This window comes from Nerophis ophidion, linkage group LG01, assembly GCF_033978795.1.
Source record: "Nerophis ophidion isolate RoL-2023_Sa linkage group LG01, RoL_Noph_v1.0, whole genome shotgun sequence".
Lineage (NCBI taxonomy): Eukaryota > Metazoa > Chordata > Actinopteri > Syngnathiformes > Syngnathidae > Nerophis > Nerophis ophidion.
Window position 1 is genome coordinate 34,611,235 of NC_084611.1, and position 21,081 is coordinate 34,632,315.

Genomic DNA, 21,081 nt, shown 5'->3' on the forward strand with positions numbered 1-21,081 from the left:
AGACGGTTTCATTTAAAGCCATCACACGCCTCATGTCTTCTTGCACAGCATTTTGGTATCCAGGAGATCCTCAGGACATTTTTGTACTATGCCCCCCCAAGCCATTTATTCATTGTGTTAAATTAATATATGTGACATTTTCCAATAAATAAATAAATGAACATTTTCTGCCACCCAAATGTCAAGTTGTCCTGTTTAACGTAAAGATAAAGTACCACTGATAGTCACACACCACACTAGGTGTGGTGAAATTACCTTCTGCATTTGACCTATCAACTTGTGAGGGGAGCAGTGAGCAGCAGCGGTGGCCGCGCTCGGGAATCATTTTGGTGATCAAACCCTCCAATTCCAATTCTTGATGCTGAGTGCCAAGCAGGGAGGTAATGGGTCACATTTTTATAGTCTTTGGTATGACTCGGCCAGGTTTTGAACTCACGACTTACCAATTTAAGGGCGGACACTAACCACTAGGCCACTGAGCTGGTCGAGATCGCGGGGGTCCTGAGTTCAATCCCGGGCTCGGGATCTTTCTGTGTGGAGTGTGAAAATATATCGATGAAAATATATAATATATATATTTATATATTTTGACAATTGTACTTTTTATCTCACATTTAACACAAATAATGCAGTTTTTTATTTTAAAATTGTAGACTACTGGTCTTCATTTTAAAATATTTTTTGTCCACCAGGTGGTGCTATTTTTCCATTCTAAGCATGCAGCTAAAAAAATGCACGTTTTAAAAGGTTAATCCTTGCAATACCGTCACTAACTTATGTATACAGTCATCACTTGTTTTATTTTTGTAAAAATAGTAATTATAGATTTTGATAGCGAGAGCAACAAAAACGTTGAACGTTTAACATTTTGAGAGGCCCCCTAACCCCCAGACCTGAATTAATAACTATATAGTTGCCGTTATACTTGTTTAATCCAAAATAATAGACACAATAATAGAAAATATACTGCACTGACACTAGGAGCTGTGGTCTTATCTAGTGGCCAATACTACTGTATTCATGTGTAGTTTATTAAGGACATTGTTTATGCTTGAAAATGTTTAATTTATTGTAGGCCAAAATATGCTTTCAAACATCACCAACAGAGTTTAAAGCATTAATGTGGCAAAGGACCACTTCAAAAAACTTAAAGTGGAAAAAAATCATTTTAATAGCGGTTTTTGGTATTTCTTGTATGTTGACTGGCCTTTAAAGGGTTAAAATCCCCTTAAGTAGGGATTCTCAAACTGTGGGTACACGGGGTCCATCTACACTAAAGTATCACTTGATTAAAGTGTTTTATTTTCAAGCAGTGTTACTCTTCAGAGTGTGTGTAATGTTTGTGGTCAAAAGGTACTTGTTTAAAAGAAAAAACCTATACCTTGTGTTTAATGAATATTCAGGCCTACTATTGCTACTGTATTTTAAAGTTAGTCATTATGGTGGTACTTGAAGACAAGTTTTATCTGAAGTGGTACTTGGTTGAAAAAAATAGTTTGAGAACCGCTGCCCTCAAATATTTTTTTTTTATAGGAGAGACTAAAATACCAAAAAAATGATGTTTTTATAGTTTGTCGAACGTCTTCTAAACATTCTTGGTACAATTTATTTCAAATACATATACAATTAATTTGAACATGAACCCAGTTTCCTTATGTATAGTTTGCAATGACAACAAAAGCATCCATTCTTCCATTTCAGCATGACAAAAATGAAAAGTACACTGCAGTCATCAATTTTGTTAGATTTCAAACCTCCCGCTCTTCATCATACATACATAGTATACGTAAAACAACATATATACAAACATATGTAAGACTGATCAGGTTTATTTAGGTAAAAGTCAATCAGCTAAGAGTACAAGAGCATGCACTAAATATACACATCAAAAAAATAGGGGTGGACAACAAAAACAAAACAATGTGTCTTAGTGTTTTTTAGTTCAATACTAACTGTGGATGAACCGTGAAAAATGTTATTGAACAAGAAAAGTGCCGGAATATATTACAATCACCCCATAAAAAGGTACAAAATCAAAACAATAATGCAAAACAGGGTATTTAAACTCTCCCACAATGTTAGGTACACCTGTACAATCACATGACAATAGTCCAGGCATTATTTGAAGTGTAATAAAACCTTTAAAAAAAAAAAATATATATATATATATATATATATATATATATATATATTTATTTATTTATAACCGAACTACCCTCCGTGAATGAATGGGCGTATACACAGAGCGGAATGACAGTTGGTTCTTTCAAAAATGTGTAGCAGAGCATGCCCTTTATTTAAAAGTCATTTTTCCAAGGTCCATTTCTAACCATGGACCTTGAAATATGTGAGGTTTCTGTGCAGGTGTCCCTAATAAAATGCTCATCGATGTCAGCCAAGCAAGTGTAGCCGGCTTAAAAAACCACAGCACTATGGTCTTGTTGTCTACCAGCAGTTTGATGGATACACAGTACTTTATGGGCTGTTTCTGGAACACTACTATGTCCTGCAAAACCCCGCCTCCAAAAAACGTAGAAGGTTTCCCTCCCGTGTTCTCAGTCTAGAGGTTGGGGGTCAGCGATGGGCATGGTGTGCAGGACCTCGTCCAGCAGCTGCAGAGCTCGGTGGAGGTGGATCTCGATCCAGCACGGCGTCTCCTTGATGCTCTGCCGCGGGTAGTCGGGTCCCCAGCCTTTGACGAAGCTCATGCGGAGGATGCATAGTCGCCGTAGGTCGTCCACGCCGATGCCGGCGGCGGCAGAGAGACCTACGATCGGGGAACGCCATCAGGATTTAACCCCCGCTTAGAATGGTTATGTAATGGTGGACGGCATCTTACAGATGGCCGGAGCGATGCCTCCCACTGAGCCCGGTCCGGGGATGTTTCCTGCCACGGCGGCTGCCTGTGCCGCCGCCGCCGCCTGAGCGGTGGCCGCCTGCTGCTGCATCTGCCTGTGACACTGGCGCAGGTCGAACACCTTGGCAGCGGACATCCAGAATAATTTGTATTACAGGGTAAACCGCTTAGTCAGCATTTGTATATATGTATGTAACGCACATACTTGCCAACCCTCCCAATTTTTCGGGAGAGTCCTGAATTTCAGTGCCCTTCCCGAAAATCGCCCTGGGCAACCATTCCTCCCGATTTTCACCCGTGCAACATTATTGGGGGCGTGCCTTAAAAGCACTGCCTTTAGCGTCCTCTATAACCTGTCGCCACGTCCGCTTTCCCTCCATACAAACAGCGTACCGGCACAGTCACATAATGTATGCCGCTTACATGCTATGCATACTTGGTCAACCGCCATACAGGTCACACTGAGGGTGGCCGTATAAACAACTTTAACACTGTTACAAGTATGTGCCACACTGTGAACCCACACAAAACAATGACAAACCCATTTCGGGAGAACATCGGCACCATAACACAACAGAACAAATACATAGACCCCCTTGCAGCACTAACTCTTCCGGAATGCTACAATATACACCCCCGCTACCACCAAACCCGGCCCCCTCAACCCCGCCTCCTCATCTCCCGAATTAGGAGGTCTCAAGGTTGGCAAGTATGGTACCACATTTTTCATAGTTTAAGTCTCGCCGAAGTATAAGTCGCACCAGCCAAAAATGCATAATAAAAGAAAAAAACATAGTCAAACTAGAGTATAAGTTGCATTTTTTGGTGAAATTTATCTGATAAAATCCAACACCAAGAATAGACATTTGAAAGGTAATTTAAAATAAATAATAGTGAACAACAGGCTGAGTAAGCATACTTGCCTACCTTGAGACCCCCGATTACGAGAGATGGGCGGGGGCGTATAATGTAGCGTCCCGGAAAAGTTAGTGCTGCAAGGGGTTCTGGGTATTTGTTCTGTTGGGTTTGTTGTGTTACGGTGCGGATGTTCTCCCGAAATGTGTTTGTCATTCTTGTTTGGGGTGGGTTCAGTGTGGCGCATATTTGTAGTGTTAAAGTTGTTTACACAGCCACCCTCAGTGTGACCTGTATGTCTGTTGACCAAGTATGCATTGCATTCACTTTTGTGTGTGTGAAAAGCCGTAGATATTATGTGATTGGGATGGCACGCAAAAGGCAAAGCCTTTAAGGTTTATTGGCGCTCTGTACTTCTCCCTACGTCCTTGTACCACTCCGTACAGCTGCGTTTTAAAAAGTCATATATTTTTATTTTTGAAACCGATACCGATCATTTTCGATATCACATTTTAAAGCATTTATCGGCCGATATCGGCAGTCCGATATTATCGGACATCACTAGTTCCTCCTAATTTTAGCACATTTTGTGAAAGTAGTTTAAAAAAACAAAAACATTCTCAATGTGCTTCCCCACCGTAAAAGAGCAAAGATAATAAATGTAGACGTGGGCGTGGCTACCTTTATGTAAGCGCTGGGGTAGATCTTATGAACAGCGTCTCCAGGCGCTCGGCCAGCCTCTCTGTCCAAGTAGTAACTCTGCACAAAGACGGCGTGGTCGCTCAGGCATCGCACCCACACGTCACCCTCGCCTTTACACTCCAGCTGGACGCCTTTCCCAATGTGAAGCCTGGGAAACGCGCGAAGGATGTGTCAGAAACGTCATTCCGTGTTTTGCGACCTCATGCGGCGCATGCAACCTTGCTCTCTCGATGGCCTCAGTGCGATGCACGTTGCTCAGCTGGCCCAGACAAAACCTGTCCCCGCCCGACGGGTCCACGTAGCCGTCCACGGTCACGATGGGGCACGAGGATGGCACCTTGAAGGTCTCCCCCACCTGCAGGTCCATCTCAAAATAGGCGATGGAGCACCAGTAGTCCGGGGCTGAAACGCAAGCACTCGTATATACATTATTCTATTCTTCTACATCAGTGGTTCTCAAATGGGGTACTTGAAGGTATGCCAAGGAGTACGTGAGATTTTTTTTTAAACTATTCTAAAAATAGCAACAATTCAAAAATCCTTTATAAATCTATTTATAGAATAATACTTCAACAAAATATGAATGTAAGTTCATAAAGTTTGAAAAAAAAATGCAACAATGCAATATCCAGTGTTGACAGCTAGATTTTTTGTGAACATGTTCCAGAAATATTGATGTTAAAGATTTCTTTTTTTGTGAAGAAATGTTTAGAATTAAGTTAATGAACCCAGATGGATCTCTATTACAGTCCCCAAAGATTGTAATAAAAGATTGATTACTTCTGTGTAGAAATCTTTATTTATAATTGAATCACTTGTTTATTTTTCAACAAGTTTTTAGTTATTGTTATGTGTTTTTTTTCCAAATAGTTAAAAAAAAGACCACTACTAATGAGCAATATTATGCACTGTTATACAATTTAATAAATCAGAAACTGATGACATAGTGCTGTATTTTACTTCTTTATCTCTTTTTTTCAACCAAAAATGCTTTGCTCTGATTAGGGGGTACTTGAATTAAAACAATGTTCACAGGGGGTACATCACTGAAAAAAGATTGAGAACCACTGTTTTACATGACAGGGCACTTTATTAGAAACATGCAATAATAAAAGAAAATAATTTAAAATTTATAAAATCTTATCTCCATGTGAACTATATTAATACAGAATACAAAATAATATATTAAAAAAAATTATACACATTATCAAATTCTAAAAAAAATCTAAAAATAAGAACAGTTTATAAAATAATGAAATCGTTGAAAATTTAATAATAATATTAAATAAATTAAGACATTCAATTATGACCACTAACGACCAAAAATATGCAGGCAATAAGTGCAAATGTTCTGTCAGAATTTAAAGAAGGAATACATTTAATAAGAAATATCATTCCTATATTATTTTCAGTTTCGTATAGTTTGACTCTGCGCTTTAAGCCATACAACCAAGGCAAAAAATAAAATATAGTCCAATGGAAAAAAACAACAAAAAAAAGATAACTATTTGTGTCGGCCCTGCGGTGACTTATCCAGGGTCTGCAGCTGGGATAGGCTCCAGCGGCCCCCAAGAGGGACTAGCGGTAGAAACATGAATGGATGGATATTTGAAATTTAAATTTAGGCACTTTTATCTCAATTTGTTTTAAAATACAAAAATTACAAACTAAAAAGCCATTGAGCTGTCACAGAAGTTATAGCTTACCTCTTGCCGTAGCACCGTGAGTGTCTCTGTGAACAAGGCGATGTGTTACTAATAGGTGTGTAACAGTACACAAAAATGTCGATTCGGTCCGTATTTCGGTTTAGAGGTCACGGTTCGGTTCATTTTCGGTACAGTAAGAAAAGAACAAAATATAAATTTTTTGGTTATTTATTTACCAAATTTGTAAACAATGGCTATATCCTTTTAACATTGGGAATAATATAATAATTCTACCCACGTTAATCAAAATTAAACTGCCTCAAGTTGTTGCTCAGATTAAATAAAATGACAAAAATTGTCTTTCTTCTACATATCAAAAGTGCAACATTAAACAGTTTCAAGTCAACTCATCATGCTTAAATTATTACAGCATTTGGGAAGCCTGTAGTTGATTTTTATTATGTAAATGTTATATTTATATCAACATGTGATAGCAGGGACTCTGCCATTCAAATCTAGGCTGCTACATTACTAATGATTAATGTAACAATAGCTGAAAAAATAGTACAATAGCAATAGGAGAGACTATTCATCCCTGAACACCATGGAGTTCATGTAGGCTTAATGATGCACTTACATTATATACACTATCACAGACAGAAACTCTTCATTTAACATCATGTCCTTTTTTGCTGCTTCAACAGCTCAATCAACACAGAAAAAGGTAAAGTGAAATAACAGACGGACAGGGCTTTTCTGTCGTAACACACATGCGCTCTGAATATGCATTGCTGATTGGCTCTTATTGCTCTGAATACGCACTGCTGATTGGCTGTTACCGCTTTGCGTGTAACCAATCAGATGGTTGTGTGGGTGGGACAATGCTGGGTGCTGTGTACTGACAGAGAAAAGGCAAAACGGAGCGGAGCAGCTTGTTAAGACTTAAGCATAGGCGGCTACTTAATATGTTCCGTGTAGAAATTCGTTCGGTACACCACCGAACCGAACGAAACCCCCGTACCAAAACGGTTCAATACAAATACACGTACCGTTACGCCCCTAGAAAAAAAGTTCCTCAGTATTTGGTCTTACAATAACAATGTCGCTACAGCTTAGTTTTTATACAGGTTCCGGAACATAAATTAAGTATTGATGGCGGTTTTTGGATGCATTTTTTGAATGGTTTAGAGGCAGAATGGATTGCATTCATTAGCGGCGGTGCTAACCACCTACAACGAGCCGATTATTACAAATTACAATAAAAAAACAAAAACAAATAAAACATGTGTTCTTGTCCATCATAAGGATTGTGAACGATAGGAAAAATTTAAAAAAGTACAGTTCCCCTTTAATGAGTAAAACATGTAATGGTTTGTACATAAAAACATGAAATCAACCAAACATTGTATTTCTATGAAAGAGGATTTTAGGTGTGCTTCGCGGCGTGTTCTTACCAGGATGGTTTGATATGGGAGGCTGAAAGGCAAACTCGTCATGGACGGACCCTGAGGACAAGAGCAAGTCACTGAATAAAAACGTAGAAACTTTTCAAAACAAGTTTTAAATCTAAAAATAAGCAATCCTTGAGGACTTACAGTAGTGTGGCGGCTGTGGCATGGGAGGGTGGTGCTGGAGGTGGCCGTTGCTGTGGTGTGACGTGTTGGGGCTGAAGCTGCTGTTCCTTGACCAGCTGGTGCTGCCACCTAGAGGAGGGGAAGCTAAGATAAATAGGAATCTAGCGTAATCAAAAATGTTTCACATACATATTTTTGCAACAGTATTCATGAAACGCTGCAATGTGTATGGCTGGCCATGGATGTCCTCCAACTTGTCATTATTCCCTGTCTTCTCCAAATGCCTTTTTTGAATACATGTGTTTTATATGGAGGGTCAAATGGGACAAAATTAAACAACTGAATATTCAAATAATTACTTAAATTTGTCAATGATTAATTATAATTGCAATTAAATAAATAAATGTATCATTTAGAGATGACCGATAAACAGTAATATTGATAATAGCAGTTAAACTCACGATGGTTAGTATTACCGTTTTAAATTAAAATGTTCAAAACAACGTGATTTATAACTGCACTTCGATAAACTCACTGACTGGTGCCAACTCGCTAGCTTAAATGCATAAAACAGCATATGCCAATCTAAACTTTTTTAAACACATATACACTAACATAAACTCTCCTATTCAAATAGTAATTAAATAAATAATTAAATCATGATATAAATAGATCACCGTATTTTTCAGACTATAAGTCGCAGTCTTCTCCACAGTCCAGCGGGGGGTGAGACTCGGCCAAACCAGAAAAAAAATTTAATTTTTTTTTTTTTTTTTTAATATACCGGTAGTTTGGCCAAGCCAAATTATGATATAATACATGCATAAATGGTAAAATTATTTTATATTAAAATAATTCATTAAATTATTAGATAAAGAAATATACTTTTACATTAAATAAATGACATATTTAAGTAACTATTTTTTTATTTCATTAAATGTTCTCCAATTTGACCCTCCATATAGTCTTAAATGGCAAATGCGTTGACATTTTTTTTTTGTGTACACATTTTTGTCAGATAAAAGGAAATGTATGTTAAAATTTCATGTTAAGTCATTATTAAATGGCACTGATTTGTCAAAAGGCATTAACTAAAGATGTTATTTTCGAATATCTCTAACTAATAACAGTATTTCAGCCGGGATATGTTCATTTAGAAAATTAGATTGACAGCCCCGAAACCTTGTTATTGTTTTCATTTCGATGCCATGCTCTCTACCGTTTGACCAATTAGAAAGTCCGTTAGTGTGTTACATCCAGGCTGCTACTTACGCACCGCCCTCTTTGTCGAGCTAATGCCACTGGTAAACATGTCACACCTTAGTAAATCCAAAATGCGACATTAGGATTCTCATCTTATTCATGACAAAGCAGGAACAAAACGAGGATTTGTATCAGGGATGCCTTTGAAAGATGGAGACGATTGAAGGTGGAGAAGACTTTTTTCATCTGACGCCAAACTTGCTAATTTCCTCCTTGATAGGTAAGTCAGGCATTTATGTTCTTTTATTACTTGTAATAAATGGAAATTGACATTTTCTATGTAAACTATTTGTCCAATACAGTCTATGATCTTGTCTAACAAAACTAGTATGTTCGTGCAACCAATGATTAGTGTGAAAGTGCTTAGCTCCTAGTGTAAGGTCAATGAAACATCGACGTATAGGCTAGCGGGGGATATGTGCCCGTTAGCCTGTACGTCGATGTATATTCGAACTGACAGGGCAAAATATATGTTAGACAAATAAAACTTATGTGGATATGTCTAGTGTCCGTGCATATTTCCTTCTCAATATGTCGATACGCTGAGAAAATGGGTTCCAACATTAGAACGGCTGTCAACATGGCAATGTGAAATGTATGGAGACAGCCAAATCACATGATAAAATGATTCCTCATTCGTGTAGCCTATAGGCATATCTTGGCAAAATGTCTCTTTAGTTTTCGGCATATATTAGGCTTATTTTCACCAGTATAACCATTGCTACCGTTGGTTGTAATTTGTTTAGTCTTTATTTTCTGATAATACTGACAATAACAATGTGATTGCCATTTGTTGTGATATTGTATGCAGGAATGACATACTTCTTCCTGAAAATAGCCTAATTTGGTGTAAAATGTGTTTGTTAGAGATTTGTTATTGACAAAACGCTTGTCTATTCAGCTATTATGGTCCCAAAACCTCAACCTAGGGCTGGGCGATATATGCGATATATCATGGGTTTGTCTCTGTGCGATATAGAAAATGACTATATCGGGATATTCGAGTATGCGTTCTCACACAGTTGCTTTTAGCTGCGGGCTCTTCCTATTCCTTGTGTCTCCTTCTTACAGACACAAAGCGCACAAACTTACACATGTCTCATACTGTCATGTCATATACGTATACGCCCTCACGGAGCAGAGAGGTAGCAGACTGGGTAACGTTAGCTGTGATACTAGCATAGCCGTGCGAGTGGTAATACAAGAGAAAGAAGGTGCAAATGAAGGAAAAATTAATTCCCAAGAAAAACAGCAGGGGGTGCATCGTCTGGCGGTGGTTCGACATCAAGCGGGAAGATATTGAATAGACAACTTTAATTTTTCAAGTGTGGGGCAAAAGCGTTGCTACCAATAGTAGCATTATTGCTAATATGTAGCATAATTTGAAAAGTCACCTGCTAATAACTTTAATAAATACAGTTTTGGTCAATTGACTTAGTTGTGATTTCCTTCTCAGCATGAAAGTTTAAAATAAGCATATATTAATTCAGTATGAACAAGCATGTTTTAATGTAGACACATAGAATCATCAAACTGCTGTGATTATATGCATCAAGTAGTAATTCAAGGCTAAGGCAAAATATCGAGATATATACCGTGTATTGCGATATGTCCTAAAAATATCGAGATAATAAAAAAGTCTATATCGCCCAGTCCTACCTCAACCCCTGGTAAGAGGCAGTGGAAGTTTGAAGTAATAGTAATAATGGATTAGATTTTTTTTATATCGCGCTTTTTTATTATTAGATACTCAAAGCGCTCACAGAGAAGTGGGAACCCACCATTCATTCACACCTGGTGATGGTAAGCTACATTTGTAGCCACAGCTGCCCTGGGGTAGACTGGCGGAAGCAAGGCTGCCGGTTTGCGCCTACGGGCCCTCTGACCACCACCTGTCATTCATTCATCTATCATCATTGTGAGCGTCACTGGGGGCAAGGGTGAAGTGTCCTGCCCAAGGACACAACGGCAGCGATTTGGATGTCAAGAAGCTGGGAGCGAACCTGCAACCCTCAGGTTTCTGGAACGGCCGCTCTACCCCAATCAATCGGGCTGGATTAGGCTGCGCATCTGGCAACCTCAGTCAGGGGGAGAGGGAGGGGACTATAGAATTTTGACCGTGATTGCAGTAACAATTCTGGCCACATTACAGCATTATAGCACCTTTAAAATTTATCTTTTCTTTTAGTTAAATTAGCTAATTCAAGTATTTACGGCCAATATTGAAACAGTAACGCTATGATGAGAAGTAAAAAAAAAAAAAAAGTCTTACTGCCCGATCCTGTAGCAACCGTAGGGAAAGACGCGGTGGAGGCAGAAGTGGACGCCTCAGCAGAAGGGAGCATGCTGGCGGGGGCGAACAAATCAGAGGGTCCTGGGCGGCCGCCGGCCGGAGGGTGCTGGACGGTCTGCATGGAGCGCCCCTCCTCGATGGCAGGCAGGCTCTGCTGTCCGTCAAAATCGAGCTCATCTTTGACCATCATCGCCGAGCCAGGTCTGGAGCCGGTTAGATTCAGTCCTGATATATCTAGTGGGAGGCAAGAGAAGTGTAAACACTTGTTTAGAAGTGAATACAGACATACAGAGACATGAACATAGTACCCTGAGGCTCACCTATGCCAGGGGAGACCACCCTCTCATAGTGGTAGGGGTTGACACACACGCTGTCACACTTAAGGTCGAAGGCAAACTGGCAATATTTGACGTGCTTCAGTTCATTCTTGTGTAGGTCGGGCCAACGCCACAGCTTGGCATAAACAACGTGTGGGAAACCTTTACGACCAGCCACCTGGAAGCAACGCGACACACAATCAATCTCTTCGGATCTTACGGTGCTGCCTTCATATGCATCACTTTTGGGAATCTCATCGACAGTTTTTCATATATTAAGATGGAATTTAAAAATATATAGTACATTATATTTGGCAGATTAATTTTTTTTCATCATTTTTTAATACAATTCTAAATTTAATTGTGTTTCAATAAAAATATTTGTACAATTACATTATTTTTAGTATTGTAATAATCATCCCAAAAATTGTTATACCATAGTTTAAGAAAGAGGCTAATTTGGGTTTAGAAAAAGATACATTACACCACAATGTTAACATTTCAGTGGCATGCAAATTATAGTTTGAAAATCATCTTTATAAATAAGAAAAAAACATTTTAATGTTATCCGAATCTTTACATTTTAAAAAGATTTTGATGACAATATATTTTTAAAAGGTATAAATAAAATGAAGTCAAAATATGAACTACATTATAATCTTCAAAATATTAGCGATTAAACTTTAAAATATTGGATCTCTGTAAAACTATATTCAGTTTAAAAGATTAAAAACTATAAAAATATAATATAAAATACATGTATATATTTAATGATTAAAAATATCCTTTATTCAAAAAACATTTGACATTTTAATCAGCCTTTAAAAACAAAAGGCATTCTAATAAAAACACAGCATTTTAATTAGCCTTTTTAAAACAAAAACAAAAAAGGCAATCTAATAAAAAACTAAGTACGCATAAGTTAAAATTTAAAATGCGTCATATTCAATTTCATTTAAAATTGTGTGTCAGAAGGTGTAATGTGAAATCCAAGTTGTACGTTTGTCAATTAAATAATGCAATTTAAACATTTTTTAAAAATCAGACTCCTCCTAAATCTAAGCTGAACTAATTTTAGTAGTATTACTTATGGAAAATGTTATGACATTTTTCCTCAGATCCAGACACAGTCAGCTAAATACTTATTTCTTAAGAGATTGTACTTTTTCACACATTCATCTCACTGTTTATGCCTTGACAGAGGTCAGCGCTCTGTTTTAGGAGGCGTCACCCAACCTGCAGTCGTCCATCCAGCGTCCTTGGGATGGTCACGCACTTGCTGGGATGGGCGCCGTTGGTGGTGATGGCGGTGATGAGTGAGTCGAGTTCGTCCTTCTTTTCCTTGAGTTTTTTCACCAGGCTCTCAATGGCCCGCTTGGCGAAGCTCTCGCTCTCCCCACCCTGCCTGTGACACATCAGGCTGTGGACAATGCTCAGGCAGGCGTCGTTGCTAGTGGGCGTGTTGGCGATGGACATGATGGCTGCACGTTGGTCGTCGAAAGGGTTAGGAGTATGGAGGGAGCGCTTTTTGGAGTGGAGCTGGGCAGGCGTCTTCAACCAGTGAAACACACCATCACGACACTGTGGGCAGAGAAGATGTTTAAAAGGGGAACTGCAATTTTGGGGGGAATTGTCCCTATCATTACCAATCATTTTCTTTTTTAAGCATTTTAACTCATATATAAGCATACATAGGCTTCACGGTGGGAGAGGGGTTAGTGCGTCAGCCTCACAATACGAAGGTCCTGAGTAGTCTGGGGTTCAATCCCGGGCTCGGGATCTTTCTGTGTGGAGTTTGCATGTCCTCCCCGTGAATGCGTGGGTTCCCTCCAGGTACTCTGGCTTCCTCCCACTTCCAAAGACATTCACCTGGGGATAGGTTGATTGGCGACACTAAATTGTCACTAAGGTGTGAATGTGAGAGCCAATGTTGTCTGTCTATCTGTGTTGGCCCTGTGACAAGGTGGCAACTTGTCCAGGGTAAACACCGCCTTCCGCCCGATTGTAGCTAAAATAGGCACCAGCGCCCCCCACGACCCCAAAGGGAATAAGCGGTAGAAAATGGATGGAGGGATGGGCATAAGCGTTACAAAAACCCAGCTAACAACAAAGTCAATGTTAGTCTCTTTATTCCGCCTGTAAAGTACTCATCCAAAACCTCAATCCTCGTTTTATATACAGACTAAGTATATACGTAATGTAGCAACCAGCACATTCATAATAACATATATATTTGGAATTTGTATTCACATTTTATAAATGCTTCACAATGTTCCGCTATGTCCTTCAATAACAACAACCTTACTAATTATGGCAGACTTCATGAGAGCCAACAAAAACTACTTGGGGACAAATGAGGATCCAGAATCTTATGCTTTTTTAGAAGCTCTGTGAATAACAGAAGCAGTTTTAATGAAACAAGCATCATTTGCTCAACAAGAAATACAAACCACCAACATAATAAAACAATGACTTACTGTACAATGTCTGCTCTTCCTGGGATTCCTACTGATGGGGATGTTCCTAAATACTGGCTAAATGGAAGAAGTAATCAAAATCCTAACAAAAGGTTCCAAAAAAAGGTTTCCACAGCCAAGCGTCTTTTTTCTATCTATCTTGGGGTACAAATTGGAAAGTCACAGATAAACAACTTCTCGATTTTATGGCTACAACCTAGGGCTGGGCAATATATCGATATACTCCATATATCGCGGGTTTGTCTCTGTGCGATATCGTGATATTGAAGTGTACGATCTCACGCAGTTGCTTTTAGCTGCTGGCATTACACTACATGCGTTTCCCACTCTTTCTTGTTTCTCCTTCTCACAGACAGCAAGTCCACCTTCCTACATACAGGTGCTGTTCATGTTATTAAAATATCATGAAAAAGTTGATTTATTTCAGTAATTATATTCAGAACGTGAAACTTACATATTATATCAATTCATTACACACAGTGATATATTTGAAATGTTTATTTCTTTAAATTTTGATGATTAGTACTGAAAATTACTGAAAATCCCAAATTCAGTATCTCAGAAAATTAGAATATTAGTTATGACTAGTACCAAAAAATATTTTTTAGAAATGTGGGCCAACTGAAAAGTATGAACATGGAAAGTTTCAGCATGTACGGCAATCAATACTTAGTTGCAGCTACTTTTGCCTGAATTGCTGCAGCAATACGGCGTGGCATGGAGTCGACCAGTCTGTTGCACTCAGGTGTTATGAGAGCCCAGGTTGCTTTAATAGTGGCCTTCAGCTCTTCAGCATTGTTGGGTCTGGCATCTCGCATCTTCCGCTTCACAAAACCCCATTGGTTTTCTATGGGGTTAAGGTCAGGTGAGTTTGCAGGCCAATCAAGAACAGGGATACCAAGGTCCTTAAACCAGGTACTGGTAGATTTGGGACTGTGAGCAGGTGCCAAGTCATGTTGGAAAATGAAATCTTCACCTCCATAAAATTGGTCCATGGCAGGCAGCATAAAGTGTTCTAAAACTTCCTGGTAGATTGCTGCATTGACCATAGACTTTAGGAAACACAGTGGACCAACACCAGCAGATGACATGGCACCCCAGACCATTACCGATTGTGGAAATTTGACACTGGACTTCAGGCAACGTGGAGTCTGTGCCTCTCCTGCCTTCCTCCAGACTCTGGGACCTTGATTTCCAAAGGGGATACAAAATTTACTTTCATCTGAAAACATAACTTTGGACCACTCAGCAGCAGTCCAGTCCTTTTTGTCTTGAGCCCAGGCGAGACGCTTTTGACGTTGTCTCTTATTCAAGAGTGGCTTTACACAAGGAATGCGACAGCTGAAGCCCATATCTTGCATACGTCGGTGCGTGGTGGTTCTTGAAGCACTAACTCCAGCGGCAGTCCACTCTTTGTGGATCTCCCCCACATTTTTGAATCGGTTTTGTTTGACAATCCTCTCCAGGGCGCGGTTATCCCTCTTGCTTGTACACTTTTTTCTACCACATCTTTGTCTTCCCTTCGCCTCTCTATTAATGTGCTTGGACACAGAGCTCTGGGAACATCCAACCTCTTTGGCAATGACCTTTTGTGTCTTGCCCTCCTTCTTTAAAGTATCAATGGTCATCTTTTGGACAGTTGTCAAGTCAGCAGTCTTCCCCATGATTGTGTGTCATACAGAATCAAAACGAGAGACGATTTAAAGGCTTTTCCCGGTGTTTTGAGTTAGTTAGCTAATTAGAGTGTGGCACCAGGTGTCTTCAATATCTGACCTTTTCACCATATTCTAATTTTCTGAGATGTTGAATTTAGGGTTTTCATTGGTTGTCAGCTATAATCATCTCCTTTTTGGCAAAAAACACTTGAAATGTATCAGTCTGTTTGGAATGAATGTATACATTCTACAAGTTTGACTTTCTAAATGGAATTAATGAAATAAATCAACTTTTTCATGATATTCTAATAATATGACCAGCACCTGTACATCACATTCGTGTACGCCTTTGTTGAGCAGAGAGGTAGCAGCATGGGTAACGTTAGCTGTGGTGCGAGTGGTAATACGAGAGAAAGAAGGTGCGAATCTGGTAACAAATGAAAGAATAATTCATTTCCAAAAACATCAGCAGAAGGTCCATCGTCTGGCCGTGGTTTGGCTTCAAGTGGGAATATGTCGAACAGACAACCGTAATATGTCAAGTATGGGGCAAAAGCGTTGCTACAAAAAGTAGCAATACTGCTAATGTGTAGCATCATTTGAAAAATCCCCTGCTAAAGAATGAAGAGTGATTCCTCCGCACGTCAACATCTCCATTCGGTGCCACACCAACAAAATGCAGAGGCAACCATTTCCACATCAACAATGTATGAAAAAAATAGTCAACAACATAAGGAGATAACGTCCGCAATAACCTACCACATAGCGTTTTGATTTCCTATTATGCAGCTCATTTTTATTTAACAGTTATTGAAATCTCTTGTGTGACATCATGCAAAAACGTGCACTTTATTTGTTTTAAACTATTGAAGTGGCATTTTTGACACATAGTGCACTTTAGTTTAGTGTTGTTTTGATATGTCACCTTAGTGACATCATGCACAAAAGTACACTAATAGCTTGTTTTAAAATGTCTCTGACAATCTTGGACTTTTTGTTTAGAAATTACATGAATGTTTGTGCCACTGCTTAACAACTGTTTAATAAATAAACTTTTGGTCAATTTACTTAGTTGTGATTTCCCTCTCTGCATGGAAGTTTAAAATGAGCATATATCAATGCAGTATGAACAAGAATATTTTGATGTAGACACATAGAATCATCATACTGCTGTGATTATATGCATCAATTGTTCATTCACGGCTAGGGCAAACTATTGAGATATATATCATGTATCGTGATATGCCCTAAAAATATCGAGATATTAAAAAAAGGCCATATTGCCCAGCCCTACAACCTTCTATTATCCAAGTGAAAGGCATGATTCATAATCTAGAATTAATTTTCACCAATTTAGAGGCGATCATGATGCAGTAACACCTACCTCTCTGTGATCACGACACATACTGTCGCTAATAGTAATACTCTGTTAATATTCAGGTATTATTCGATTATATGTTCTCACACCGTTGCTTTAAGCTGCGTGCATTACATTACTGGCGTTTTTCACTCCTTCTCGTCTGTCCTTTTTACAGAGACATAAAATAAGCCCGCCTCCTTACATACGTCACATAATGTCGCGCATCTAGCGTCATATGCTCTCGCCGATCAGAGAGGTAGCAGCATGGCTAACGTTAGCTGCGCCAGGTCGAGCGAGCGGAGCTTGTGACAATACAAGAGAGAGATGGTGCGAAACTTATCACAAATGGAGGAAGAACAATAAATGCCCAACATAAAGAGCAGGGAGTCCATCATCTGGCGGTGGTTTGGTTTCAAGTGGGAAGATATTCAGCAGACAACAGCAATATGCTGTTCAATGTATATACTATGATGATTAACCTGTGTGATGACTGTATTATGCTGATAGTATATATATGTACCATGAATTGATTAACGTGGACCCCGACTTAAACAAGTTGAAAAACTTATTCGGGTGTTACCATTTAGTGGTCAGTTGTACGGAATATGTACTGTACTGTGCAATCTACTAATAAAAGTATCAATCAATCAATGCAAAGTATGCAACAGAAGTGTTACTACAAAAAGGTAGCAACACTATTAATTTGTTCTTTCATTTAAAAAGTCACCCGTGAGTAGGGTTGGGTATCGTTTGAATTTGAACGATTCCGATTCTTGGTTTCTATTCCGATTCCTGACGATTCTCGATTCCGATTCTTTCTTTTAAAAAAAAAAAAAAAAAAAAAAGGCAGGGTCAAAAAAAAAGTTTAGGATATTTTAAATGAGCTAGCTAACCTACAGTCTTTCTGAATGAAATAGTCTGACATTCTCCATCAATTTGAATTCTTTTAACTTTTTATGAACTTTACTATAAATCGCTCACAGGCCTGTTTTCTACAAGAATATAAATAGAACTTGAAAATAAATATTATAAATTATGAATACATTTTTACAGGGGTACACTTTCATCAAGAGAGCTTTATTTTTGAAAACCTCATGAAAACACATTTACACATAAATGTATGATGCTGCAGGAAACCTCATGAAAACACATTTATACACACAAGTGTATGATGCTGCAGGTACTTAAACATGATACCGTGCTCCCACTGATGGGCTAACCTGGTGCAGAAAAGCAAATTAACAATAAGAAACAACTTGTAGTCCAGAATAGCAGCAGGTATAGTATAAAATCAGACAGTTCTTGTATAGGAAAATGACCATATCTGCCTTCTCAGGCAGGATGCGTGAGCGTTCTGGACAGATAGTGTCTCCTGTCGAAGACGGGACACGCATTTATTTGTACTCCATGAACTCGGAGGTGCTTCATCATGTTCGACGCGCACCCTCCTAAGCACGAAACAGTCCTGTCGCACGTGTTACATTTCGCGGATATTTCATTTTTTTTTAGTAAAATAAAGCCACACTTTCGACCGCCGACGCCCGCTATCCATGCTTGACTGACTCGCTCGGCTACATAGGCTCGGCTATGCTAACACTTCCGGCAGTGGGCGCTTCTTCGTTGGTGTTCAGCGGCTTCTTCTTCTGGGTCGGCGGACTTATTATTTTTTTCCGGTCGGCGGACTGGATATCGAAATTTAAACTTTTGAACGATTCCGGGAGAATTGCAAAATTAGTCCCGGTTCCAATCGATACCCGATACCCAACCCTACCCGTGAGAGAATGAAGAGTATTCAATAAATACAGTTTTGGTCAATTGACTTAGTTGTGATTTCCCTCTCTGCATGAAAGTTTAAAATGAGTATAAATTATTGCAGTATGACGAAGAATGTTTTAATGTAGACACATAGAATCATCATACTGCTGTCATTATATGCATCAAGTGTTCATTCAAGGCCGAGGCAAAATATCGTAATATATATCGTATATCGCAATTTGGCATAGAAATATTGCGATATTAATAAAAGCCAATATCGCCCAGCCCTAGGGGAAATCGTTGCTTTCTCGGTCCGAATCGCTCTTGCTGCTGGTGGCATTATTGTAAACAATGTGAGGATGGTTGGAGCTCCACAACCCGTGACGTCACGCGCACATTGTCTGCTACTTCCGGTAAAGGCAAGGCTTTTTTATTAGCGACCAAAAGTTGCAAACTTTATCGTCAATCTTCTCTACTACATCCTTTCAGCAAAAATATGGCAATATCGCAAAATGATCAAGTATGACACATAGAATGTACCTGCTATCCCCGTTTAAATAAGAAAATCTCATTTCAGTAGGCCTTTAAGTCAATCATGACATCCACAACAGGTAACATCCATGTGTATGTTTGTTAAGAGTCAACTTCTACATGCGTTATGAAGATAAACAGCCACACTCTAAACCAGTGGTTTTTAACCTGGGTTCAATCGAACCCTAGGGGTTCGGTGAGTCGGCCTCAGGGGTTCGGCGGAGCCAGTCAAGACACACCCGACTCATCAATACTTGCAAACCTTGAGACCTCCGAATTCGGGCGATGGGGTGGGGAATTGAGGTGGTGGGTATGGGAGGGTTGGTGGTAGCGGGGGTGTATATTGTAGATTCCGGAAGAGTTAGTGCTGCAAGGGGTTCTGGGTATTTGTTACGTTTTGTGTTACGGTGCGGATGTTCTCCCTAAATGTGTTTGTCATTCTTGTTTGGTGTGGGTTCACAGTGTGGCGCATATTTGTAACAGTGTTAAAGTTGTTTATATGGCCACCCTCAGTGTGACCTGTATGGCTGTTGACCAAGTATGCCTTGCATTCACTTATGTGTGTGAATAAGCCACATAAATGATGTGAATGTGCCGACACGCCGTTTGTATGGAGGAAAATCGGACGTGACGACTGGTTGTAGAGGACGCTAAAGGAGAATGGTTTACCCGGGAGATTTTCGGGAGGGGCACTGGAATTCGGGATTGTCCCAGAAAAATCGGGAGGGTTGGCAAGTATGGACTCATCGTGTAAATAAAAACTTTTCCATATCGGTTGCAGAAGTCACACTGATTTGCAGGTGTGTAATTTGTTGTGGGTTCATGCACGGTTAATTTTGTACACCAGGAAACGAACATATAACTTTGTCTTGAATTTGAAAAAAAAAATAATAAAAAAATCGCCAAAGAAGGGTTAGGTGAATGCGTGTATGAAACTGGTGGGGTTTGGAACCTCCAACAAGGTTAAGAACCACTGCTCTAAACGGAAACAGAACTGACTAGCACACTGCCTGAAAACATCAACAGCGCTCGCTAGCAACCTCAGTATGCTAATATAACGTAAGTAAGCATGTTATTACATTTATAAAACAGCTATCGGTTACCGTGTGTGATTACCAGACATATCATTTATTTACCGGATTTGTACGTGACTGGTGGGTGAATTATACAAGCTTCCAGCACTTTCCGTTACCTGACGCTAGCTGCTGGTGTCGGGGCTCGCATTTGCTTCTTCGTCGTCCTTCACTTGCGGAATGTTCCTCGGTTCAAGCACCGTAGGATTGAATTGGTGATTATAAATCACATGACGACGAAGGACAACGCTAATAGGTCATTGGACGTGCAATAAAATCTGTTTAAGGATGCTCATATCGCAGCTAGTCTGGGGAGTTCTCGTCCAGAGCGTTCCCTTCTTCGTCTTCTTCTTTTTTTCTCACAGTGTTTAGAAGGCAGTTCATCTGGCGCCACACTGCCACTCTTTGGCTCAGAGTTGAAATGCAGACTACACCCCCTTAGATGTCAGACAAATTACTTTATTTAACCAATAACATAATGTTCACATTACAGCAGTGTTTTTCAACCACTGTGCCGCGGCACACTAATGTGCCGTGGGAGATGATCTAATTTCACCTATTTGGGGTAAAAAATGTTTTTTGCAAACCAGTAATTGTAGTCTGCAAATGATGTGTTGTTGTTGAGTGTCAGTGCTGTCTGGAATAACCGTGTAATACTCTCACATATCAGTAGGTGGCAGCCGGTAGCTAATTGCTTTGTAGATGTTCGAAACAGCAGGAGGC

The 21,081-nt window shown here is 39.5% G+C and overlaps 1 protein-coding gene across 2 annotated transcripts; it reads right to left on the reverse strand.

Annotated features, from left to right (window-relative positions):
* Nucleotides 1–1,813: 1,813 nt before the first annotated feature.
* On the reverse strand, nt 1,814–20,733 carry LOC133553251 (mothers against decapentaplegic homolog 4-like). 2 transcript variants are annotated; one of them, XM_061901270.1, is made up of 10 exons: nt 20,478–20,733; nt 12,744–13,088; nt 11,511–11,685; nt 11,170–11,424; nt 7,656–7,763; nt 7,515–7,565; nt 4,633–4,816; nt 4,394–4,562; nt 2,840–2,978; nt 1,814–2,767 (listed from the first exon to the last, which is right to left on the reverse strand). In XM_061901270.1, exons 2-10 carry the CDS (start codon nt 12,981–12,983, stop codon nt 2,556–2,558), a joined length of 1,533 nt encoding a protein of 510 aa, XP_061757254.1. In that variant the 5' UTR covers nt 12,984–13,088; nt 20,478–20,733; the 3' UTR covers nt 1,814–2,555. The 2 variants fall into 2 exon arrangements, with proteins under 2 accessions (XP_061757254.1, XP_061757246.1); XM_061901262.1 differs by having other exon boundaries at nt 7,656–7,778.
* Nucleotides 20,734–21,081: the final 348 nt, after the last annotated feature.